Below are 27,787 nucleotides of genomic sequence, written 5' to 3' on the forward strand. Positions count from 1 at the left end.
CGAGTGTGGCAGGCTCGCTGACTTGGTTGATGCATGTCATTGTATCTCTATTGCATAGATCGATGCTCATATCAATCACTGGATTGTCTGGTCCAGACCCAATTATTTACAGATCTCCGTCATATAGCTGGAATATTGCTGAGTGCAGCGTTAAACAACAAACAAACAAATCAAAACCAATTTCAAATATCAAACTGACAACTTAATGATAACTTCACAACATATTTTATTAAAACTTTCCTGGACACTCTTGCCAAATCATGGCCGGTTTTCATAACCATTCAGACACCTACCACAAGAGAATGTCAACACATGAAATGTAATGACTTAAGTTTAATTCCCAGCAAAACATTTCTCATTAATAACAAACATAAGATCAATCTGTATGTATATATTACAAAACATATACATGTCAGCCATTTAGGTTCAGAGAAATATCACAAACAGGTAGGAATAATTCAAAGGAATTGTGTCAAACATACTGCAATTTGTTTGATAGGCATTACTTAGAAGTTGTCAGATGACAAGGTAGACACAATTTTTTGGATAACAGTATTAAAGAAGTTGTTATCCATAAAATTGTGTCTACCTAGTCCTAGGACAGTCATATGTCTGTTACAGCAGTCCTAGGACATAATGTTTGATGGGCATTACTTAGAAGTTGACAGATGATAAGGTGGACACAATTTTATGGATAACAACTTCTTTAACACTGTAAAAAGCGACTGTCTTGCTTGACAACGGCATAAGGATCTATACCGAAACGTCACTTTTTACAGTACTAAAGAAGTTGTTATCCATAAAACTGTGTCTACCTTGACACTGCATTTTGTGATTAAACCTGCTGCACACTAACATTTCACCCTCAGACTGGGAGGCACCATTCATCATTTGATTTCACATCAAATACGTTCATACATACTCTTCATCAGGGCTGAACAGCAAAACTTACACTGAATGCAGATTAAGCACATTTCGAAAGACCTGACAACAATTCCACTGTAAAATATGCATCAGTCCACACAATAGCACTGTCATCAGCATTATCAGCAATACGCCAATGCCATCAAGGTACTCCGAAACCTTGAAACTTTCAAAATAAATATTTTATTTAAGGGGAGTTATTTACATATATACAAAACTGACAAATATTGTTCTAAGATACTGGTCATGCATTATTGCATGCATCTTTTTTTATAAAAGTCATAAAAAGTGTCATTATATTATTTTTAGTTGTCGTGTCTGGACCAGACAATACAGTGATTGACATCATGAGCATCAATCCACACAAGTCAGCGAGCCTGACCAACCAGTCCTGATAGTCACCTCTTATGACAAGCATAGTCACCTTTTACAGCGACTAACGTGATCTGGTGGTCAGTCTCGCTGACTTGGTTGACGCACATCATCGTATCCCAATTGCGTGGATCGACGCAATGACTTCACTTGAAGGGAAAAGACAGCATTATTTCCATAAAACATTAACCCCATAGAGGCTAGTGTTCATTGTAAGCAAGAACAGATGGTAACAGCCACAATGTGTTCATGTACAAGCAGTAATTAATCGGTCGTTACTTTTCTATTTCAAAAGTGATTTTATGTTTTTTTATTTTTTCCATGTTTTCAGGGATTTGGGGAATAAAAATATGTAAAATGAAGTAACGTTTATCTACACCAAAAAGAATGTCAAGTCCTTTCAAATATAATGTTCTCTGGTGGCACTGCTTCTACACCAAACAATACTGTGAGTCATCTCCCACACTGAATGAGAAGTTGTGGGATTATTTCAAGTCCAACTTAATGAAAGTCCCCACCAAAAGAGGCATTACTTCACCACTTGGTTGAAACCTATACAAATGATTGTAAAACAATTGATGTTGAATTCAGAAACAAAAAGATGCTGATCACTGTATCAACAGGTGTATAATACGATGATATTGCATGAGGTGACACTTTTTTTCTAATTCTATTAAAGGATTTGACCAACTGGAGCCACACCCAGAAAGAACATTATATTTCACAACTTTTTGATTTATTGGAAAAAGAACAATATACCATCACACAATTCATACAAAGTAAAGTAACAATTAACTTTTCTCATAATAATTAGTCAGATTCATTGTATGTAGTCTCTGACCACTACAAACCTCTTGAGTGAGTGAGTGAGTTGGGTTTAACGCCACTTTAAACATTATTCCAGCTATATTGTGGCATGTCAGCTTAATGTGGGAGGAAAGACCGAAGTGATGCAGTTCTCAGACATTTATCACTTCAGTGAAACCCACGAGCACGGGTATGGTGCTAACAAACCTAGTAACATAATCGGGGCGAACCGGGATTCGAACCCACAATCATAGGTTTCTGGCAAGCCCAAGTGATGTAAATCTGTACAGCAAATCGTGGCGCCTTAGATGACTGGGCCACCCATACCCCCTACAAACCTCTTGAAAAGAGGTAAAAAAGCCTTCTCAAAGGTATATACTTACTTGATAGTATAAACATAAATAAAACCCTTCAAGTTACACAGTATTAACACTTAACCTGCGGCCCAGTGAACATACTGTTTCCTTATGACTTAAAACCTCCTACTGCTACACATAACATACTGTGCAAGGTATTCGTGGGTTTGTGAAGACAGTGCTAATATTGACTTCTTAAACTGAATCTACAGATGTATATGCACAATATGTGACCAGTTCCTGAACATGCAAAAGAATATTGATTTAAATGTCAGCGAGGACAAATGCACTTATCTGCATTAACAGCACAGAAGGGGAGATAACTGCAATCCTGGATGGGAGAAACAGGGAAGGTGGCGTGAGACAGGGTGTTACTGAGCCCAGCAGTATTTCAGCTATACTGTGGCATGAATATCATTTACAGTGGAATTAAATGCCCTGAGTGTTACAATATATTTCCATTGGGCATTTCATTTTTTGTTACTTGGCTTACACATCCAACACCAAAAAAATCAGGAAAATGGAGACAAATAATTCCATTTTAAAGCCTTTTTAAGTAACCCTGAGGCTGAGAATCTTGTTTATGAATATAAATGCAACTTGTTTCAAGTCTTGACAGACTAGTGGTGCATACTTAATGACCAAACATTGTTTGCTCAAATACCATTTATAGGTCCACAGCTAATAATTACACTAACAAATATTCTTGTTACATTACACAAAAATGTCAAAAGAAAATATGTAATGTATATTAAAGGTGCAAATTCACATTTCCAAGTATTCTCAAATGTTCACAAATAACTTGACATCTTGATTTATGACATCAATCAATTTCTGAGAATGTTGAGCTTGACTTACTGTAAACATACTATAAGCATCGCTTTCAGCAAAGTTCACAGAAAGCAAATGCAATTTAAATTTTTCATCTCACACAAACTTGGAACAAATTATATTCCTGTACAATTGGAAACAAATCCAGTCCACACACTCCAAATAAATTAATACCAGATATCATAATTAGCAATCTTCAGCTCCAGAAAATTGCCCTAAAATAGTTTTGTGAAATACTACTATCCTTGCAACACAATCATTTCATGAAACAATTAGCAAAGAATTTACCTTACATTTTCCTATTATCAACATCATGATCATAGTGATCACAGCAGTAGTGATTCATGTTACTCATTTGGATAAATACTGCATGCTGTTTTGATAAGCAGAAGTACAGATATAATTATGAGACAGAGTTTATAGTTTAATAATATTATTCTTATTAACCTCATTTGCTTTGAAGCTATGGTAATATTTGTACTTTAACATGCTCAAGGTGATATTTCATTTGTCACGAACTTCAATACACTGTCATTATCACAACAATCCCGATCTCTACAACATTATAACAAAACAAAGATATTGTCAAAAGTTTCTCCCAATCCAACACAAGTCAATACAGCAATTAATGAGGATCACTGCCCAAAACGGTCATAATTCTGACAAATTCTTGAACGCTTCACTTTCTAATTTCTCCCCATATGTTGAAGCTACCATTGAAAACTTTGGACTTCTGTCATTGCTGTTTTGTTTGCTGTTAAACATCACACTCAGCAATATTCCAGCTATATGACGGCGGACCAAACAATAGTGACTGATATCATGAGCATCCATGCCTATGGGGATACATGGACACAAATTCGACCAAGTCACTGAGGCTACCTGACCACCTGATCCACTTAATCGCCTCTTACAACCAGCATAGGTTACTGGGGATCACCCGAAATCTCACCAGAGCTACCCACTAATATCTTCCTGTCATTGAACAGAATAGTATGGCCAACAGTGATAGCCACAGTTCAATAATTATGATGAAACAAATACAATCATATGAAATCTGTTTGATACAATCAGAGCCAGCAGTGTCTGTTCCCTTACAAGAAAGGATCCTCTAAACTTTGCTGCAAACAACTTAAATGATATTGGTGAACTGTCAATGTGGAGGCTAGTGTGGCTTAAGCCTAGGTTCGACTTCATCTACAAGGAGTTTAGAAATGGGATCAAACCTTGAGTCAAAATACCATATAAATAATCTCACTACCAGCTACAGACATATAAATATTATACTCTGGCCTTTCATACATAATGAGACATGTGAAGATTTAATCATATGAAATGAAACTTTAAACAAGGGCATGAAGACTAAAACAAAACGTCACCAATACTTCACGTGTTTGTATGTATACACTACATTCCACCACACAGTTGATCTGAGGAACAAAAGGAAATTTACTAATTATGCAATTTTGAGTTTTATTTCAAGTTCTAATCCTGCCTGACATGTTTGATGAGTACAGAAGGGGAGTCCAGTCATACTTTATTATTCAGGCAACTGTTTACATAATTATGTCGCCAGGTTGGACCTCCATTTGAATGTGAATCCAGGTGCTCCGCCATGGGGAAAAATCAGTCTCTGCAAATCCATTGAGGTCTTTCCACTGAAATTCAAATCTGCCATCAGTAAGTCTGTTGTCAATCTTATCTTTCTTGATGGTGCTCATAGCCGTTTTCAATAATACATAAATCTCATCGACCAATCAAGTGGTCAACCTAATGTCTTGTCATGTGTCAAAGTGTCCGAACATGTGTCAGTCTTTGGGTCCCGCTTGGTATTTATATCACCTTTCCATGTGGTATTGATACACCAAATAGTGTCAAGACATTTGACAATACCAGTTTCCTATCAGGTGTCCAGTCTGGTATTTCTACCAGTACCCCTTGATCATGTCCAATCTGGTGTCCATACCAGTTATAAATCAGGTGTCCATCAAGGTGTCTAGTCTGGTATTTCTACCAGTCATCCTCCAGGTGTCGGGTCGTGTAACAATGCACATTTCCAATCAGGTGTCAACTGAGTTGGTATGACTGGTGGTCATACCAGGTGTCGGTCAAGGTGTCCAGCCCTGTGTCTGGAGTTCACACATCCGAGTCCCTGTCAGGGATATAGGTCATCTGACAGTGGTGTTGATCCAGGAATGCTGCAAGTGCTGCCGGTCAGAGTGAGAGTTGCTCTATCTTTTCAGTTTCTTGATCATCTTCATTGTCTTCTGCATCATCGGTGCCACTCTCCTTATCGCTGTAACATCAAACAAGAACAAGAAGATCACATGCCTGGCTGTTATTTACCTGATGCAATGTTCAGATGCCAACCCTAACAGCTTTATCAACCTCATCATTCTTAGGGACGGACCATTTAGAATTTCGGGGAGGGGCGTGGGGGGCTGAGGGGCATTCGTGTTTGAGACAGAACATTTTGTCAATGTCCCTCCTTAACAGTTTTGGTAGGACCCACAGGACATTACAGTATTTTTCAACAACATCCTTCATGTCCAGTGAACAATTTATTTACTTTTGTCAAATTCGAGAACAAATCAATTTTGGGGGGCTAAAAAAGTCCAAGTTTCCGAAAAAGAATATCATATTGTTGTCGCCTTCTTAATACCACACTTAACATTTGGAATTTAGAATCTAGAGGGATGACATGGTAGTAGGGAGACAACCCAAAGGATTGTCTGAATTCGTTCCAAAGGTTTGCTGTTTTAGGCTGGCCCCAGTCTTATCATGGCTGCCTGTAAATAATCAAGTCCCGACAAGACAAACTCAGTATTTCATGCAAATTTCTATGGTAATAAGCTTTAATCTAAACAATGAAAAGTAAGTGACTGAGTGAGTTGGGTTTAACGCCACTTTTAAAAATATCCCAGTTATATCACAGCGTGTCAACTCTGCTCAGCAAATCACGGCGCCTTAGACAACTTGGCCACCCCTGTCCCCAACAATGAAAAGACAACAGACAGAGATACGTGATCATATAAACTCTATTGAGCAATGCCCAGTTGAGATAATAACTATTATCCATAGTCAATCAATCACTGAAAGAATACTTTACCACATAGTTACATGACTCTACATGTACAGTCTTTCATCAAGTCAGTTCAATGTTATAATATGGTTGTTCTGTTACAGAATATAACGTTAAGGCAATGACTTGAAAATATTGATGACAAAAAATCATCCTTGTACTTGTGTGAGAAAGTCATCTATAAGTGTTTTAAAATCTTCATATTCCTGCTGAAGTAAACAACTCATTCTCAAGCCAAATTGTTCATTGAATACACCAGAGCATGTGGAGTGAGTGAGTGAATGAGGTGAACTCTGCTGTGCACAGTATTTCCATGAAGTGTATCACCTTCATGCAGACTCTTACAACTGTAATGCAATCCGTGAAGATCCAGGGTGGAATAGGTCTTTAGCAACCCATGCTTGCATTTAAAGGCGACTATGCTTGTCGGAAGAGGGAACTAACAAGATCCGGGGGTCAGGCTCGCTGACTTGGTGGATGCATGTCATTGATCCCAATTGTGTGGATCGATGCTCATGATGTCAATCACTGGATTGTCTGGTCCACACTCGATTATTTACAGACCGCTGTCATATAGCTGGAATAATGCTGAGTGCGGCGTTAAACAACAAATAAACAAACAAACAAAAACAACTGTAATGCACGGACCCATTCCAAAACGAGATAATAGCGCTAAGGTGATTGTAAGTCTCAAACTTCAACATAGAGTTACAACACTTGTAGCGCTATGATCACTTTGTGTAATGGGCCCTGGATTCTAAAGTGTTCTCATCCCACTAAGCCCTTCGAACCAAACACTGTCAGGACTTACGTTTTGAAGGAGGCACAGGCCGAGAAGCAACTGGGGCTTTAGAGCGGGACCAGCACATATCAACGTTGCCCTTGTTCGGCGCTGTGGAGATGGTGGCAGTCCCGTACTTCTGCTGCATGCGCTTGACTTCTCGGGGCGGCTTCGCCACGCTGTCCACGTACGCCAGCTTCACCTTCTTGGCTGGAAAACACAGATGGCATACTCTTGTAGTTTATCATTAATCAGTGGCCACAACCTGGCCACAACCTGTTCACAAGTTATTCCCTTGTTATCTGTGCATAGTCCAATCAAAATCATGCAACAAACTAGGCTTCCAGTTTGTAAACATTATGGATTTCAACGTGCAGATTCTGTTGACTGCAGAATTTGCAAAGCATTCATACCATCAACTGGGCCTCGACAGCTAGTTTCCAAATCTTTACATGTTTTTAATCAAGGTGCTCAAGTGATTTAATGCACTTCGCGAGGTAAGTGAGTGAGTGAGTGAGTTGGGTTTATCGCCGCTTTTAACATTATTCCAGTTAGATCACGGCGTGTCAGCTTAATGTGGGAGAAAAGCCCGAAGTGATGCAGGTCTCAGACGTTTACCACTTTGGTAAAACCCATGAGCACGGGTATGGTGCTGACAAACGTAAAAACATAATCAGGGCGAACCGGGATTCGAACCCACAATCATAGGTTTCTGGCGTGTCCAGGGGACGCCACTCTGCACAGCAAATAGCGGCGCCTTACACGACGGCCAACCGTGCCCCCTTACGAGGTAAGACCCGTTTTATTGCAATATAGATCTTGATTATGGATCTGATCATCTTGACTGACCATCGCCATTTTGTTTGAAGTGAGAGGTCAATAGGAGGGACATAGAAGCAATTTAAATCGTAATAGCCACTGGTGACGATTGAGCCACGAAATTCCTGCCAAGTTCCGCAAGGGAAGAAACTGGACTATAATAGTCAGTTAACGCCCTTGGCTTAGGAGGATGGTGCTTAATGGACATTTCTACACTTCAGCCAACCTGTTGTATCCAGTTTCTTGACAGTTTTAGACATGCGTCCCTTCAGTCTCTCGTACTTTGCTTCCCTCTCATCCAGCAAACGCTGAAAGCAAAACAACAAGGACTCAATAATACAATACAGTCCTCACAGGTGCGGGAGGTTTGGTTAACATAACCTGTTTTAAAGACTGGCCTTCTGCCTTTTGGTAAATAACAACAACAACAACAATAATAATAGGCGTAAATGACTTGAAACCAAACCACAAGGGTGCTGACAGGTCCCGGAACAGTCTGGGCATATCAGGGACTAGGACCAATAATCAGCTGATCTAATCATGGCAAAATGGCCAACCCTGCACACAGAGATGCAGTGTCTCAGACTACTCGGGTTTTCAAATGCTGTTTAAATAAAGCCTTACATATTTTTGGCTTGGTTTACGGATTCATGGGAAAATATGCAATCAGAATGACAAGGGATATTTTATACCACAGACAGTAAAGATCACCTTGACAATAATAATCTTAAGCGATTTTTATGTGAATAAAACAGAATTTTTGAAACAATAAATCATCATTACAAAACAGATTTTAGATTTATGATATCTATAAGGGCCCAAACAAGGACAAGAATTCATTTTTCTCATAAAACACCAATTCTTAACTTATTTTAAGATAATAAAAATATCCTGCACAATGGACTTATTTTTTCCACCCAATTTTTCACAGTCAACATCCCTAAAAATCTGGCCTTGCACATGATGACAGGTATGTTGCTGATGAACCAGTGAGCATTGTCTGGGACATGTATTTGCATCCAGTATCATAGGATTATGGCACATCAACATGTAACACTATACCCCTGCCTCTCTGAACCCACGTACCAGGTACATTTCCCTCCATGTCTCCATCTCTTCCGGTCCCTCCTTCCGGAACTCTCTCTCACAGTGCTTGTGCCACAGGTCGTCCGTATCCTCCAGAAAGTGCTGAATCAAACACACAAATACTTCACCATCAAACACAAAAGTACTTCACTATCAAACACACAAATACTTCATCAACAAACACACAAATCCTTTACCATGAAACACAAAAGTACTTCATTATCTAACACACAAATACCTCACCATCAAACACACAAATCTTTTACCATGAAACACAAAAGTACTTCACTATCAAACACACAAATACTTCACCATCAAACATACAAATACTTCACCATCAAACACACAAATACTTCACTACCAAAACACAAAACCTTGACCAATAAACACACCCATACTTCACTACCAAACACACAAATACTTCACTATTAAACACACAAGTACTACACTATAAATCACTCAAACACTTTACTATCAAACACATATACTTTACCATCAATATCATAAATTCTTCATCATCAAACACAGATACCTCACCATCAAAGACACATATTTTACCATCAAACAAACAACTTCACCATCAAACATAAAACAATTACAACAACCTACAATTCCTCAGTAAATTAATCTTATCCTACAAATTTACATGGCTCTTTTCCCTTTCCATATTTGCCCGGAAGAGTGAATGACCTTGGCTCAAAGAATTAAATGAACATCAGTTGTTCACAAGCTTTCAGTTATCAAATTCCCTTTAAAGAACATTTCAAGACATAAAATAAAGTTTTTAAGGCCATTTTTTAATAAACCAATAACAGACAAGAAACTCATTTTCACACACACATATCGGAGCTGTTGACCAAAACATTGTACAGGATTCCATGAGCCTTTGATGATAATTGAGAGAAGGGAGGTAACTCTAAACAAAGTCTCGTAGAAAGTTGCAGAGATCATCAGTTTTATGTCATCAAAGCAAGCAAAATGGATAGAGCATCAAGCATAATTTTCACACATCCATTTCTCTCAAATTGCTCTTAATTTCATGCTTTTGCAAACAATCGTGTACTGGGTATTAAAGATCTTCTTAAGACAAATAACCCAATTACAAGTCTTTTCAAAGCTGTGTTTCTATGAAAATGCAAACATTACATGCATCTGACTGATTTTTGTTCCAAGCCAGTATTGAACAGTTTGGTTCTGCTGTGGAAACCAAATCAATGTGTTTCCATGGAAATGATTATTGTATACCACATGAGTGAAATCAGATCAGAATTATGTGACACTTCAAAGAAACCATTGTTATGAACACAAAGACGTAACTCTAAAGACCAAGAGGTTTCAGTCAAGATGTCGCAAATGTAGCAAATCTTAATGTATGTAAACAGCTACAGCAAGGTCCCTCCATTCAGTCAAGCCAAAAACTCAAGAAAGTCGTAACGACACTATGGTTAATTTGTGTACAAAGACCCATTTGCTTCCTTGAAATGAAATAACCAAAAACATTTAAATGTCCTTAATAACAAAAGGCACCAGTTCACCAACTGACTGATACACATGTGCAGAGTGAATGGTCTGAGGCATTATGCTCCCGAAAAAAAAGTGGCTGGACAGACATGGTGACAGCATTCCAATGGTTAGGTGCTTCGTTTGTTGTTTAACGCCGCACTCAGCAATATTCCAGCTATTGACAGCCTTCTGTAAATAATCGAGTCTGGACCAGACAATCCAGTGATTAATATCATGAGCATCGATCCACGCAATTGGGATCAATGACATGCATCAACCAAGTCAGCAAGCCTGACCACCCAATCCCATTAGTCGCCTTTTACGACAAGCGTAGTCGCCTTTTACGGCAAGCATGGGTTACTGAAGACCTATTCTACCCCGAAATCTTCACGGGGCTCAATGGTTAGGATGGGTCATACGCCACTTTCACAATCATATTCTCTTCAAAGACCTTGGGAACCCGTGAAGATTCCGGGGTAGAATAGGTCTTCAGCAACCCATGCTTGCTGTAAAAGGTGACTATGCTTGTCGTAAAAGGCGACTAACGGGATTGGGTGGTCAGGCTCGCTGACATGGTTGACGCATGTCATCGATCCCAATTGCGTGGATCGATGCTCATGATATTAATCACTGGAATGTCTGGTCCAGATTTGATTATTTACAGACCGCCGTCATATAGCTGGACTATTGCTGAGTGTGGCATTAAACAACAAACCAACCAACCAACCAAAGACCTCGGGATGATTTGCCGGAACACCAAAGAAAAAGAGTAGGTGGGTCATTCTTATTTTTAGCAGACTCAGCAAAATTCCAACTACATCATGATACACAGTAAATAAAAAAAATTGGATTTCAACAACGCTTTATGCTGTCAGAGCATTTTGGTTCACAACTAGCAATTAAGTGTAATCTCCGAATTTATATTTTAGTCAGCATTTATGATAAGCAAGGATAAGAATTTATGGATGAACAACTTCTTTATTACAATTAAGAGGTTCTAACACCGTTATCAAGCAAGGGAGCATTGGGTGATTGCACCTATTCTGCCACTGAATACCCTCAGGATCACCGGACAAAGGTGTGGAACTCACAGGGTTGCAGTCCTCCATGTTGTAGAGCTGTGTGGCGGTGCATCTCTTCAGCACAGGCATCAAGATGTCAGCAGGAATACCACCCACATAGTCAATGGCTGAAACAATAGAGGGTGTGAGTAGGGATGAACCTGATTGATTAGGGAACACTGTAGTCCTACTCACCCTGTAGGACAGGACTGTTGGACAAATAGACAGGGAGTTGGGTTTCACACCGCTTGTAGCAATATTCTAGCAATACCACAGGGACACAAGAAATATTACGATAATCGTAGTGCTAAGATTGCTTTGTGGAACGGGGCCCAGGGGCTGTGCACACTGCCCCTGGACAAGGAGATCTTTGCTATTTACTGTTCCTGTTCTGTAAAGCACAGATAACCATAACATGAATACATACTGATAAATCAATTAATTTATCTTAGGTTTCATCCCAATAAACCTTGTCTGAAAAGATAACGTGGATATCAGTTCAGAACGTGCTCATAGATTTATATTGTCAGTGACATGTTAAGTTTTGACATCGTGTTCAGAAAATGCCAGGAAATCTGGATCATGGGAAGGCAAAACAACTCTTAAACTACAGACTAACATCCCAGCTAACACACTACCTTGTGGTAAGGTTGAGAATTCTTAACGTCGTGATACAACCTTGTCACAATGTTATTATTACATCACCATGCAACGTTATTTCACAACGTAATAACAATGTTGCACATTTATGTAGTTACAATGTAACTACGTTTTTGAAACACCAGTGAAATGTTATACAGTTTGCTTCTTGATAGTCATATATAGACTAATAGAGATAGAACTGCTTCATCAAAATTGTCAGAAGGCAGTAATGCTATACTTACCTATATATTCAGCATTTGAATTTTCACCCATTAATACTAAAATCTCCAGAACGTAATACCAAGCAAAAACGTTATAACAAACTCAAAGGGAGCACTTGTTCTAGTTTGTTATAACCGTAGTACGTTACAAGCAGGTATACAGCACATATACAGCAAATTGCTGGGACCAAAAACAACCAGTTTGTTATATCCATCAGTTCGTTAAAAGCGTGTTCATTACAAATGTAGTTTACTGTATTTGTTTCAGGGTCTGTATGACAGACTAGTAAAAATATTGCAATACCCGGTACTACATCAGTGATTTTGCTAAATTTGTTTGTTGGTTAACGTCGCACTCAGCAATATTCCAGCTATGTGACAGTGGTCTGTAAATAATCAAGTCTGGACCACACAATCCAGTGATTGACATCATGAGCATCGATCCACAAAATTGTGATACGACGACATGCAACCAAGTCAGCGAGCCTGACCACCCGATCCCATTAGTGGCCTCATACGACAAGTATAGTCCCCTTTTACAGCAAGCATGGGTTGCTGAAGACCTATTCTATCCCGGATCTTCACGTGTCGATTTGGCTAAAGATGGTATTGGGACATTTTCATGATCTTATTAACTTTTCATTGGTATAAGACATTTTTCTATATCATTACCAAAGTACAGGGCATTTTTTATGAAAATAAGTCAGTGTCCTAGACAATGAACTGATATTAAAAGCTGCTATGCAAATATCCCATGGAGAACCATCCCTGTTTGACCAACAGCCTCATGATGATACTCAAGCTCCTCACAGCGATAGTACGTTCCCGGAGCTCTCTGTACTATCGCTGCCACCAGTCAAAACTCCCCACTGTGAATAGGTGGCCACAACCATGCTTGGAGTTGAACTCGCAACCGAATGACCGTTATGTTTACAAACAAGTGTCGACTGTCGTGCGCCGAATACACTTATCGCTGCTTAATTACTTTCTTCGTTTGTCAGTTTGAATTTCTGTTTCATTAAAACTATCGTGTTATTGATCTAATAAGAATGTAAGGAAGAAGTAGGTTGATTTTCCGTTAGTCTGCAATCTCGAACCAATCTGATTATCAAAACAACAAAGTAAATTCGTCTGGAAAACATGGTCAGTCGTAAACCTTTTCAAATTGAAATATGATGGCATTCCCAAAGACATAAACAAAAGTATAAACGTTACTACATATGGGGTTGGAGGGCAAATTTCAAGATTCTTGTAATGGCCGCGCCCACACTGGTGGCAGCGATGTTACCGAGAGTGTAACGAAGGTGTCACGCGCTGGGAAGGAGCTTGGATGATACTCACAATCAATGTTATCTATGAGGACTTGCATACAGATCTCAAATAGAGGCTTCATTGCTGGAAGGAAAGGTTAAGAAATCAGACATGGAAACACAACATCTTCAACATAAGTGGATCAAAGAGTAAACGTCGGAGCCTGTGACAATGTCTGTCATAGGTTCAAAGAGTGTATGTCAGATCTTGAGACAATGTATATCATAGGTTCACATAGTGTGTGTTTAATGGTATGAAAGTCGGAGCTTCATATCGGATGATTCATGTCGTGTGAACATACCTGTATATATGATTATCTGTCAAAACTTTGTAACTTGCAGTATCTGTCGGATTAAGATTGTCTTACTTGTCGTGGTGTGTTTTCTGCCCGAGTACACCTGTGTGCGAGTATTGGATTTGAAGCCAACCTTCGCTGGGTCATGCACTGAAAACACAAGACATACATATCACTAAACATGTTTGATAAGCTAAACCAATACAATGACAGTGGTAGACACCACATGCTATTGAATGTAATTGTAAACCATAATTAATTTCAGAATAGTTTTATGTCTTCTCATGTTCTTGAGAAGAGACAACCAGCCACTACAATTCTTCCATGGGATCACAGATGGCCTTATGTACAGAAGACAACCGTGCAGAATTGTGAACGTTATTTGGCTTCTATGGTTGTCAGCAGCACCTCCACATGTGGGTTCCCCAAAGAGGATCCGTGACATCCCTGTGACATCTTCGGGTTCTAATCCCACATTAAGCTCATACTGAAATTCTTTTCAAATTGTTAAAAACAAACTCTAGTCTCTCACTACAAGATTTCACTAAAGATGGCTTAGACGTTTGGGCCACTCATTCCCTAAAGCACCATAGGGGGCGGTCGGGTAGCCTAGTGGTTAAAGCGTTCACTCATCACGCCGAAGACCCGGGTTCGATTCCCGACATGGGTACAATGTGTGAAGCCCATTTCTGGTGTCCCCCGCCACCATGAAGCATAGGCGATAGAAAATAACAGTTTTAGTCCACTAGTCCTCATAATGCTATCACACGAGGGGCGTTCAATAACTTCAATATAAGACCAAGTTGCTGAATATCTTTTGCACTTTTATTTTTCAGAATAATCTCCATTCACCTCAATACACTTATTCCATTTGTCCTTCAAGCTTTTAATACCACTTTCATAGAAATTCGCAGATTGGCCCTCTAACCACGCCTCTGTGGCAGCCTTTATGTCCTCGTCATCCTGGAAGCGTCTTCCACGTAGGGCAGATTTCATTTGCCGGAACAGGAAATAGTCACAGGGGGCTGTAGGTGGGTGATTTAACTGTTCGAATCCACATTTACATATGGTGGCCTGTGCAATTCTAACTTATTGTTGTGTCTGGAACTTGTTATGACACGTGTCAACCTGATGTTATGACCAGTGTCACACCTGCCACAAGTTGACATTGTTTGTGTAAACACAAATGCCCAAGTTGCAAAACTTATTGAACGCCCCTCGTATAGCAAAACCTTTAAAAATGGCAACTTTCTACTCTTCCTAAGGACACCTTCACTATTGGGCTGTTTGGCAAGGGCAATAGGAATAGTGCCAATTTCTAACGTTGTTAATACTTAATTTTTTCTGATTGCAAATATTCAGGGGTACAGTAGTATATACCAGGGTGCCGTAGCACAAAACAACCATTGCGCTACAACTGTCGTAAGTGTATGTTAAAGTATGGGAGTTACGATCACCTTAGCACTAAGATAGCCTTGTACAACGGCACCCAGGCCACAATGTTAAATGAAAAGCCAGGAGTATCTCCTGTACAGGAGAGACACTTTGACCTGTTATTTCAAGCAACAGAATTTCTACGGTTGTGATAGGAGAGATTTTGTGGCAAATTGGTCCATTGTATTCATCATATAGAATGGTAGGTCGGACTCAGCATTGCATTCAAGATTACTACACTTATAGCGGTGTGCATGCATGTGTGTGCGTGACTGCTTGTACTAGTCCATCTTGTACTAGTCCGTCTTATGCTAGTCTTATAGTGCTAACCCACTGAGACACCAATTTACCATGCCACAGTTTAGCATGGCTATCCCAATCAGACACAGTATATGACAAGCCAGCTAGTCCATGTTTTCTCCCCTCATTCATGATAATGATGAGCACAAGGCAAGGTAACAACAAGTTTCATCTCTTAACGTGGAGATCAAACTACCGACCTTCCGGTCTCCAGGGACACACTACACCACAGAGATGGCCATATAACAGAAATGAGGTATAACAAGCATAACACTGAAAGATCAAGGTTGGTTGGTTTGTTGTTTAACACCACACTCAGCAATATTCCAGCTATATGACGGCGGACTGTAAATAATCGAGTCTGGACCAGACAATCCAGTGATTGATATCATCAGCATTGATCCATGCATTTGGGATCGATGACATGCATCGACCATGTCAGCGAGCCTGACCACTCGATCCTGTAAGTCGCCTCTTACAACAAGCATACACGCCTGTTACGGCAAGCATGGGTTGCTGAAGAGCTATTTTACCCCGGCTGAAAAATCAAGAAAAAGTGAGTGAGTAAGTTTGGTTTTATACCACTTTTAGCAATATTCCAGCAATATCACAGCAGGGGACACCAGAAATGTGTTTCACACATTGTACCCATGTGGGGATTCAAACCCGGGACCTCGGCATGACAGGCAAACACTTTAACCACTAGGCTACCCCCCCCCCCCCCCCCCCCCCTCCCCGCCCCAATCAAGGAAGAACACAAAATACACAGCTTCAGCTACAGGCATGTTGTAGAGTTGCTCACCTTGCTTCTTCTCCACCTCGTTGAACCTCCACGGCCTGTAGTGAGCGTGAGTCTCTGGGAGGTAGCCCAGGATGTCCTGCTCCGTGATCCTCACCTGGACAACCCACACACAACATCACCTACATCCTCATCACGTTCATTTTATCATACTGACATACATGTTTTCCATCACACTTGTTAGCAGTTATTGATCACATGTTAAAGGCAACATTTATTTTCATTCTTTAACATACTGGGTTAATCCATAAAAGTAATGACAAATCAGTTTGAGTAGCAAATTCATTGAACTGTCCTGGGAGGGTATTTTGCTTGTTCAAACTAGTATGTAACCAAATAGACAGTTGTTTACCATCTACCTGGGAAAGGGCCTCCCTACATAAACAAGCATACAAACTCCTATTGCCGGCATTACTATAACATGAGATGCACAGTAAAGCAATGCACATGTAAAGGGAAGTAACCATATTGGGTCACATTGTTTTGAGGTATTAAGACTTTTTTTGTTAAAAATTAAAAATGGAAATAAAAACGAAACGTGCAGCAGACCTGAGGATGCGGGCGATGCCTGAGAACCAAGACTATTACTTTTAGCCCTATATATGAGAAAAGGAGAAGCCTCAAAGTGCTGACCAAAGAATTAAAAAAAGTAGTGTCTTTTGTAAAATTCAGAACATGTGCAGAAGTATTCGTGTTATTTTGTTGTCATTTTTTCAGTTTTCAAATCACATTTCTTTTACTTTGCTTTATTTATCAACACAAACAGCAAATTCCTTTCAAATACACCGAACATGGGTAAATGAAGCATTGAAAAACATGATACACGCCACATTGCTTGTTGCCTTATGTCTCAGCATCAATATTCCATCTGTATCATGGCAACCTGTGACTACTTGAACCAGGTAAGTATGACAGTGGTTGACATGGCTGCCAGCAAGACTATCATACCAAGGTGCCAGGGACAATGATACACAAGCAGCCAAATCACAGAGCCTGACCACACAATCATCATGGTCAGCCCTTGCGCCAAGCATGAGCTACAGGGGACCAAGGAACTGGATCCACACAAGTTCATAATCAATGCAACCGTTTGTGCCACTCACAAGCTCCTGAGGAAAATCATGTAAGCAATACTCACATCCTTCGGTGCTGGAGGCACCCCAAAGCCTGATGGTCCTGCTTCGGGTTGTAGGACAGGACTCTCGTCCCTCACCGGTTTCATCTCTGTCTTTTTCTTCACTTTAAACTTGTCATAATTCATTTTTTTCTCGACAGGTGCTGCCATCGTTTTGGGTCTCTTTGGCGCCGATGAAGTATCACACTTCAAAAAATCATCAAATGACATATTGTTGTCATCTAACTCCACATGTTTCCGTTTTTCTACCTTCTTCTTCTTGTCACTACTTTTAGAACTGTCCTTCCCACTATTCTGAACAGCTCCACTACTCCCTGAATGACTATCCCTGCTGCTACTCTTGGAATGAGGGTCACTAGCACTGGTCTTTGAGTGCCGGTCTTTGGACCGTTGTACATCATGCTTAGACCTCTCCTTAAGTTCCTTCACCTCTCGACTCTCATCCCTATGTTTATCCTTTTTCGGCACATTGGAAGAATGTTTGTCACTCCTGTGTTCTGACTTCATGTGACTATTCCCTGAGTCTGAATACTTTTCATGTTTACTAGGCACAGCATTAGAATGAGAGTTGGCTTTAGAAGAGTGAGAAGGCTTAGGAGAATGTGTTCTCTCTGGTTTAGGCAATGTTGGTTTGGAAGAAGCACCTGTAGGATTCACTGGTTTAGGCTTTGGTTTATTCGAAACCGTTTTGACTTTCTCAGATTTGTCAACAGTAAATAAATCAAACACTGAGGCCCCATGACCTGATACAGGTTTGGCTTTCTTTTTCGACACAATCTTCTCATCTTTTTCCGGACTAAACAAACTAGCAGAGGAATACATATCATCCTTGGAAGGTTTGGCGCTGCCAGATTTAGAGCTGGAATGTGAAGAACTAGGTTTGGAGTCTTTATCTCTCCGGTGCTTGTCAACATCACTTTTTTGTTCCTTTCTCTGATCTTTAATTTCCTGTTTCTTAGGATCACTATGCTTTGGCTTCCCATTACTACCCACAGATCTACTGCCACTGTCACTGTGTTTGGAAGATCGTTGATCAGTGTGTTTTGATCTAACATCTTGTGGCTTAGGAGACTCCAGTCTGTTTGAACTGGAGTGACTTTTCTCCTTACTGGAATGTTTAGTCCTGTCTGATGAGGAACCCTCTCTATACTTCTCTTTCTTGGGGTCATGTTTCTCCTTCATTCTGTGCCTGTCTTCCCTAGAAAGTGACACTTCACTGCTGTCTCTATGTTTATGTTTAACATCCGTCTTTGGGGAGTGTTGTGGACTGTCTCTATGTTTGTGTTTAAGATCCGTCTTTGGGGAGTGTTGTGGGCTATCTCTGTGCTTGTGTTTAAGATCCCTCTTTGGGGAGCGTTGTGGACTATCTCTATGTTTGTGTTTTAAATCCCTCTTTGGAGAGTGTTGTGGACTTTCCCTGTATTTCTGCTTCTTTGCCTCTTTGGATGATGCATGTCTCCCGCTGTCTGGACTATCTTGATAACCATGTCTCTTTCTGTCTGGACTATCTTGATAACCATGTCTCTTTCTCTCTGGACTTTCTTGATAACCATGTCTCTTTCTGTCTGGACTGTCCTGATAGCCATGTCTCTTCCTATCTGGACTGGTCTGATAACCATGTCTCTTCCTGTCTGGACTATCTTGATAACCATGTCTCTTTCTATCTGGACCGTTCTGATAACCATGTCTCTTCCTGTCTGGACTCTCTTGATAACCATGTCTCTTTCTATCTGGACTTTCTTGATAACCTTCACTGCCACTATCAGGGCTCCCCTGATAATGGTGTCTCCCCCTATCAGGACTATGGCCATGCCTTTTTCTGTCAGGGCTCTCCTGATAACCACGTCTCCCTCTCTCTGGTGAACTTTCGTTTGATTGCACGTCATCCTCCTCCTCCTCACTCTCTGAGGTATGCTCATCACTGTCAATAAACATGTTTTTGGGTCGGCGTGGTGGTTCCTCATAGTCCTGCTCCTCTTCTCCACTGTCTCCTGGAGACTGATCTCCTCCTGAGGAATACCTCCTGTCAGATTCATCTCCTGGAAATTGTAAAACTAGGTCAAACTCAGGATAAAACAAACCAAAATAACTTATCTAGGTGTTCTCTGGGTGATCTTCATTCCCAGTCTATGAGACTAAACTATAATCAGGGACTTATCTTTGTGTTCTATGGGCTGATCTTCAGCCACTGGTCTGTGGGACTAAACTACAATATGGGATTTATTTTGGTGTCCTCTGGGTGATCTTCAGCCCCAGTCAATTGGAGTAAACAGGGCTTTATATTGTATGGTGTCTGATGTGCTTATTTTTCCTCAAGGAATATGAATGGTTTATGTGTTAGGCCCAACAATTTGAAACCCTCATTGGAACCTATGTCCAACTGTGTACTGCCACAGAAACACATGAGATAGAAATTTCTAAACATCCTGATTGCCATGAGGCATCAGTTCAGCACTTGCATATAGTGCATAAAAGAATTTAAGAAGAAGTAAACAGTTGACAAGATATGTTTGGGAAACAATTCCCAACCTCATTTCAAAAGTAAGTTCAACTCATACTTGAAACACACAGATCTAAATTTAGTTATTTTCTTAAAATTTCTTAATAAAGCAATTTAAGCATACCTTATGTCTGGGAGAAATATTGGAAAGTTCATCAGTTATGCCCTAGAAACAAACCCAATCCTAACCTGAACCTAAACCCAATCTGTTACCCTGGAAACTAATAAATGGAAAACATAAAATGAACAGCAAAAGGCACAAGTTCATCACAAGCCTTTTGAGTATACAAAGTTAAATAAATATATAGTGAACGGTTGATGAGTTAGGCTCCAGAAAACCGATGGACAGACAGGCAGATAGAATGACAGTTTGGCTGGTCACTGGGAGAAGTGTATATGTTAACCTACCTGAGTCATGCTCTGGTTCTCGTTCTGGTTCAGGAGAAGGGGAGCGTGATGGTTCAGGGGATGGGGAGCGTGATGGTTCAGGGGATGGGGAGCGTGAACGTTCAGGGGAGGGGGAGGGGGATCGTTCGGGGGAGGGGGAGGGTGATCGTTCGGGGGACGGGGAGGGGGGTGGAGTGGGTGAACGCCTGGAGGAACCTTTCTTCTTCGAGGTGCTGGCCTCATCAGCAACTTGATTCTTCCATCTGGCTACCAGTTCTCTCGCCCTGGCACCTATTTCAGTGTCTCTCTTGCGGAATCCATTTACTAGCTTGCCTAGTCCAGTTTCCTGTAAATATAGGTGATTTTCTATATCACAACCACTGTTTACAAAGGTTAGTTCCACAACGGGGAACAATGATTGATGGAATGGGGAGTTGGAAAACAAACAACAGTAGGTAGCAAACAGTGGGGAGTGGGGAGCATTCAGGGCTCGAAAAATTTGTTCATCCCTACTTGTCCTGCAGGGCAAGTACTTTTTATTTTGTACTCGTCCTGCCAAATTTTCACTTGCCCTATTGCTCAATGCTGAACAGACAATATCATGTATCATGTACCATATAACCACTAAAAACAAAGTAAATAAATTGAACCATCTGTTTAAATACTGACAAACCTACTGTTTTTCCAAATCCTGAGCAGTTTCTTTCTTCAACACATCTGCTATAGATTGGGTGAATGCCTTGCAAGCATGATCATTCAAATAATTTGCACCAAGCATTAAACCATTCTTAGACTGCGCCTGACAAAAACTTGGAAATTTTGAAAATGGTTCCCCTTCTAATGCAACATAGTAGGCTGTTGTGAATAGCTTTTCATAAACTTCAGTTTTTTCGTCAACTTTTTGCATTGACTTGGCAAACTGGGCAGTCTGGGGTTTGTCAAACATTTTATCATGTTCACAGCACTGAATATGCTTCCTACTTTCAGCGTGAAATTTCAAAGTTTTTTTTCTGAAATTATGATGTAAACTAGTTACGAGTCCACAATTGGGATCAGATAGTTTGGGGTATTTTCGAAAGACAGTTCAATATAACTCGCTGTCATCATCGTCATATTTTGCCCATTCAAATTCACTCAACCACGCAGATTGTACAACACGTTTTCGCTTTTGTGTATCATATTGTTTTTTACTTAGTTTTCGTTTCTACGCCTGTGCAGTCAACTTTTTGTCGGCACGACCCCCCGATGAGAAAGTTTTTCTCATATCCGCCATTTTAGTTTACCGTATTTTCTTGAGTATAGTGCACCATTTTTTTCCAAAAAACACAGCTGTGTAGAAGGGGGTGCGCACTATACACGAAATAATGAGTTTTGATGTTTTTTCCCCCATGGAAAGACATTACCATGAGTGCGTAACACCGGAAATACTGTCAACAAATCCATACTGAAGTACGCAAATTAGTCATGTAATACACTGTCTGGCTATAAAAAAGTGTTCTTTGTATATCTGGACTTATGTTTGTAACTTATTTTATTATTTTATTCAAAATTCCTTTTAATATTGTTTTTATTAATTTCGGCGAAATCGTGTGTGAAGTGATCGGAAGATCGCACAACTCACCGTTATTAACAGCAACCACGGTCAGATCACCGCTATTGACGCCTTGAAACGAACTTTAGTTGACAGAGAATGGATACATGTATCATAAATGCCATACTGTTACTCGTTAAAAGTCATATTTGATTTTGTTGGATGATTCTACCGGTATGTCACCACGTAATTCTCCAGATCACGTGCACGGGAGCCTTGACGGTGACTGGTCAGACTGGTTCCATGTAAAGATTAATACCTGGCAATAGCGATCAGTTGCTTCGCTTAGGGTTATTATTATTTAAATATGTTATGAAAAAGCAGCACCTAAATTAACAAGATATTGGAATATATTATTCCTGATAAAAAATAGTTTCAGATACAATATTTGTGGATTCTTGCATTTAAATCCTGTAAAGTTATATCATTGGGTGTGTCTTGACCGAATCACCGGTAGTTAGCAACCGGCCGCTTACATCAATAAATAAAGACTGGTTTCAGCGCAAAGCCTGCGCAAAGATACATCAAGAGACAAACCTCAGCCTAATTGTTAATGCTATACTCGACATAACTATCGATCAGCTGAATGAACGTGATTTCCGTGTCAATATATCGCACATCAAAACAAATATAAATTAAACTGCTGTAAGTATCTGCTCGTCCGTCAGGACGAGTATTTGATAATTTTAGCTTGCCCGACATCAGTTACCACTCGTCAGTACGAGCGGACGAGTGGATTTTTCAAGCCCTGGCATTGGTGGTTGGACTCAAGGTTGGAAACATTGCTCTTTGGTGGGGGACATTAGGGGTGAGGAACACTGAATGGGAATGCTGATGGGTGGAATCAGGACTGGGGAACACTGAATGGGGAACACTGAAGGGTGGAATCTGTGGTGGGGGACACTGAAGGGTGGAATCTGTGGTGGGGGACACTGAAGGGTGGAATCTGGAGTGGGGGACACTGATAGGTGGATATCTGGGGTGGGGGACACTGAAGGGTGGAATCTGGAGTGGGGGACACTGATGGGTGGAATCAGGGGTGGGGAACACTGAAGGGTGGAATCTGGAGTGGGGGACACTGATAGGTGGATATCTGGGGTGGGGAACACTGAAGGGTGGAATCAGGGGTGGGGGACACTGAAGGGTGGAATCTGGAGTGGGGGACACTGATAGGTGGAATCTGGGGTGGGGAACACTGAAGGGTGGAATCAGGGGTGGGGGACACTGAAGGGTGGAATCTGGAGTGGGGGACACTGATGGGTGGAATCAGGGGTGGGGAACATTGCTGGGTGGAATCTGGAGTGGGGGACACTGAAGGGTGGAATCTGGGGTGGGGAACACTAATTGGTGGAATCAGGGGTGGGGGACACTGATGGTGGAATCAGGGCTGGGGGACAATGATGGGTGGAATCAGGGCTGGGGGACACTGAAGGGTGGAATCTGGAGTGGGGAACACTGATGGGTGGAATCAGGGGTGGGGAACACTGAAGGGTGGAATCAGGGCTGGGGGACAATGATGGGTGGAATCAGGGCTGGGGGACAATGATGGGTGGAATCTGGGGTGGGGACAATGATGGGTGGAATCAGGGGTGGGGGACACTGAAGGGTGGAATCTGGAGTGGGGGACACTGATGGGTGGAATCAGGGGTGGGGAACATTGCTGGGTGGAATCTGGAGTGGGGGACACTGATGGGTGGATATCTGGGGTGGGGAACACTGAAGGGTGGAATCTGGAGTGGGGGACACTGATGGGTGGAATCAGGGCTGGGGGACACTGATGGGTGGAATCTGGAGTGGGGGACACTGATGGGTGGAATCTGGGGTGGGGAATACTGAAGGGTGGAATCTGGAGTGGGGGACACTGAAGGGTGGAATCTGGAGTGGGGGACGATGATGGGTGGAATCAGGGGTGAGGAACACTAATGGGTGGAATCTGGGGTGGGGGACACTGATGGGTAGAATCTGGAGTGGGGAACACAGATGGGTGGAATCTGGAGTGGGGAATACTGAAGGGTGGAATCAGGGGTGGGGAACACTGAAGGGTGGAATCTGGGGTGGGGAACACTAATTGGTGGAATCAGGGGTGGGGGACACTGATGGTGGAATCAGGGCTGGGGGACAATGATGGGTGGAATCAGGGCTGGGGGACACTGAAGGGTGGAATCTGGAGTGGGGAACACTGATGGGTGGAATCAGGGGTGGGGAACACTGAAGGGTGGAATCAGGGCTGGGGGACAATGATGGGTGGAATCAGGGCTGGGGGACAATGATGGGTGGAATCTGGGGTGGGGAACACTGAAGGGTGGAATCAGGGGTGGGGGACAATGATGGTGGAATCAGGGGTGGGGGACAATGATGGGTGGAATCAGGGGTGGGGAACACTGATGGGTGGAATCAGGGCTGGGGGACACTGATGGGTGGAATCTGGGGTGGGGGACACAGGCTACAGACCTGGCTCCAGATCCCAATACATGACACATGGCAGCACACATTCAACACAACCCATACTGGACACACTCCCTTTGACTCACCTGCAACAGTGATATGGAAACTTGGAGGACAGACAGCTTATTGAGAACCAGCAGCACCTGAAATGAAAGAAAACAGTTACAAGGAATGGATTAAAGAGTGAGTGAGTGAGTGAGTGGGTGGGTGAGTGAGTGAGTGAGTGAGTGAGTGAGTGAGTGAGTGAGTGAGTGAGTGAGTGAGTGAGTGAGTGAGTGAGTGAGTGAGTGAGTGAGTGAGTGAGTGAGTGAGTGAGTGAGTGAGTGAGTGAGTGAGTGAGTGAGTGAGTGGGTGGGTGGGTGGGTGGGTGGGTGGGTGAGTGAGTGAGTGAGTGAGTGAGAGTGAGTTTGGTTTAACGTCACTTTTAACAGTATTCCAGTTATATTGCGGCGTGACAGCTTAATGTGGGAGGAAAGCCCGGAGTGATGCAGGTCTCAGACGTTTACCACTTTGGTGAAACCCACGAGCAGGGGTATGGTGCTGACAAACCTAGAAACATAATCGGGGCAAACCGGGTTTTGAAACCGGGTTTTGAAATGGAGTTATTTCTTTCTATCAAAATTATATATTTTCAGAGGCTAAGCGTTAGTCGACAACCCCTGTACTGCAATACATGCAAAACATTACATTACATTACAGGTTACGTTGGTGTAAAAACATGTGAATAATAACAGAAACTGTTTAGCAACCAGCTTATCCAGATTCTCTATTATCTACATTATCCCATTTTCAATTTTCTACAGTTAAAAACAAATATTTCAGGGTTGTGATTAACCTGCCAAAAGAAAGAATATCAGCTTATGAAATAAAGTACTGTATTGGGTTATGAATCGTATTGCACCCATAGTATCAGGATAGGTATCATTTGGTGATGCAACTGAATTATTACACCTCTAATATAAAGGGTTTTACAAATAGAACATGCTGGATGATTTGTAAACCACAAAACCGACATTTAAGCTGTTATTTTGTTTTGGTTTGTTGTTTAACGCCGCACCCCGCAATATTCCAGCTATATGATGGCGGTTTGTAAATAATCAAGTCTGGACCAGACAATCCAGTGAATAATATCATGAGCATCGATCCACGTAATTGGGATCGATGACATGCATTAACCAAGTCAGCGAGCCTCACCACCCGATTCCGTTTGTCGCCTTTTACGACAAGCATAGTCACCTTTTACAGCAAGCAAGGGTTGCTGAAGACCTATTCTACCCCGGAATCTTCCTGGGTCATTTAAGCTGGTAAATTCCCATACACCCTGCAAGTGACACGTGTAACTAATTTCTCATTTCAGGTTCACAACTGACAAATCCATGTTCTGTGAAATATTTGTGCATGATATTTACCTTGAGCTCTCAGTGCAGAGCCTCAAAGTGAGAACTGAGTCAGTTGTGACATGACAAGCAAGCGGCATGACATCAACACAATGACTACCTGATATCTTCAGACCAGTCAGACAAGGCGTATGATGGTGACTGGCCAGTCAGAGAGCTCGATTCTTTATGAGGAATGATATGGCATCTTATGACTTATCATGAGAGCCTGTTGCTGTAATCAGATAAACCAGCTTCTCTGGATGTGACCTAGGACTGTAATTATTAAAGGGAATGATCTTGTTTCATTATTTCATAAGTATTGTTATATGGTCAAAACATGATCATTACCCACTAAAGAATCAAGGTATCAGATTGGCCAGTTGTCGTCATGTAAAAACCATTACAGGTAAGTTTGCACAATACTAAGATTATGTATATCACGATTACAGGCAGGTTCTGGGCCCCATTCGATAAAGCAATCTTAGTGCTACGACTGTTGTAAGTCTATGTAAGTAGAGAGCTAACAATCGTCTCAACGCTATCATTGCTTTGTGGAACGGCACCCTGAACTGTGATTTGGTGATCATTGAATTTCTTAATTTTGTTTTTAGAACATCGTTTGAACTATCCTGGTGTCTAATATTTATTGTTATCTTAGATTTCTTTTACATTTACTCGCCATACTAACTGTCGGTGAGACAGTGACAGCAAAATCTGTAGACATGGCATGTGGTGACAGGGAAACAAATGGGAGGATGGCTTGTTGGCAGGAGAAGCACAAAAGAAAATTAAACTTATGATATTTAAATTTACAGAAATCAGTTTAATATCATGCTACTGAAAAAATTATATACTTTTATCTCAAACAGTTGAAAACATACTCAGTCTTTATCATCATGATCATGTATTATAGGCCTATATTTACAGTAAATCCTTGCATTGTGTAAAGTGGTTTACATTTTCATCAGTTTGATGGTAAATCAGTGTGTTTCAATGGTTCACTCTTCATTCCCACTGGCACATAACCGAAGTTTACAAAGCACCATCATTAATCATTTCTAGATGAAGGAAAACAAACTTTCATTTATCAGCTGCTTATCCCTGGCTTGTTTCTCAAACCACCTTTGAAGTTTGGGAATATCTCAATTCCTTCTTCAAAAATGCCAGATTACCATAAAAAAAAACTCATTTAAACCGTTTAGGTTTTTTTTTTGTTGCTAGCCTTGCTTTTGTTTCTTGGTTTGCTTAGCTCAGCTGATAGACGCTGATTATTTCAGTGCAGTGGCTCTTAATTCCTGTTTAGCATCGATATACTTGGCTCGTAGTTATTGCACCGTGCATGAGGGAGACGACCACACATATTTATGCTACCTTATTCCCGTATGGATGTGACTCTAGATACGCTTTATATTTCTTCAGTTTGTGAAAAGTTTCAGGATCCGCCATTGCATACGTCTACTAAGAGCAGATAACTCTAATTCACCGGTAACTGTCTCAGAAACTTCTACAGCCGCTTCGTTTACTTTTATGACCTATGAGCCATGCCCGTGCTCGATTTTTTGCACTCAGATGAACAAGTGTTCTTGCGCACAGATTACCCGTGACTATGTTTTCGTCATTTGTAAAAGGTTTATATTTTGTTGTTCTTTAAATTTGATGTTAAAAGTCTTTTTGCGAACATTTTTTAAAACAAACCGTGAAAACAAACAAGATGCTAAGTAAGGAT

General features: G+C 41.1%; 1 protein-coding gene across 2 annotated transcripts; it reads right to left on the bottom strand.

The window, feature by feature from the left end:
* Window positions 1-241: 241 nt before the first annotated feature.
* LOC139472650 (transcription elongation factor B polypeptide 3-like) lies at window positions 242-27,507 on the bottom strand. Of its 2 annotated transcripts, XM_071255117.1 has the most exons (12): window positions 27,433-27,507; window positions 24,769-24,825; window positions 20,668-20,992; window positions 17,763-19,798; window positions 16,628-16,721; window positions 14,164-14,241; window positions 13,827-13,880; window positions 11,653-11,750; window positions 9,059-9,160; window positions 8,199-8,280; window positions 7,184-7,363; window positions 242-5,586 (listed from the first exon to the last, which is right to left on the bottom strand). In XM_071255117.1, exons 1-12 carry the CDS (start codon window positions 27,505-27,507, stop codon window positions 5,522-5,524), a joined length of 3,246 nt encoding a protein of 1,081 aa, XP_071111218.1. In that variant the 3' UTR covers window positions 242-5,521. The 2 variants fall into 2 exon arrangements, with proteins under 2 accessions (XP_071111218.1, XP_071111226.1); XM_071255125.1 differs by lacking the exon at window positions 14,164-14,241.
* Between the last annotated feature and the right edge of the window lie 280 nt (window positions 27,508-27,787).

Source organism: Haliotis cracherodii, unplaced genomic scaffold (genome assembly GCF_022045235.1).
Source record: "Haliotis cracherodii isolate W230 unplaced genomic scaffold, xgHalCrac1.p SCAF_1, whole genome shotgun sequence".
Taxonomy (NCBI): Eukaryota; Metazoa; Mollusca; class Gastropoda; order Lepetellida; family Haliotidae; genus Haliotis; species Haliotis cracherodii.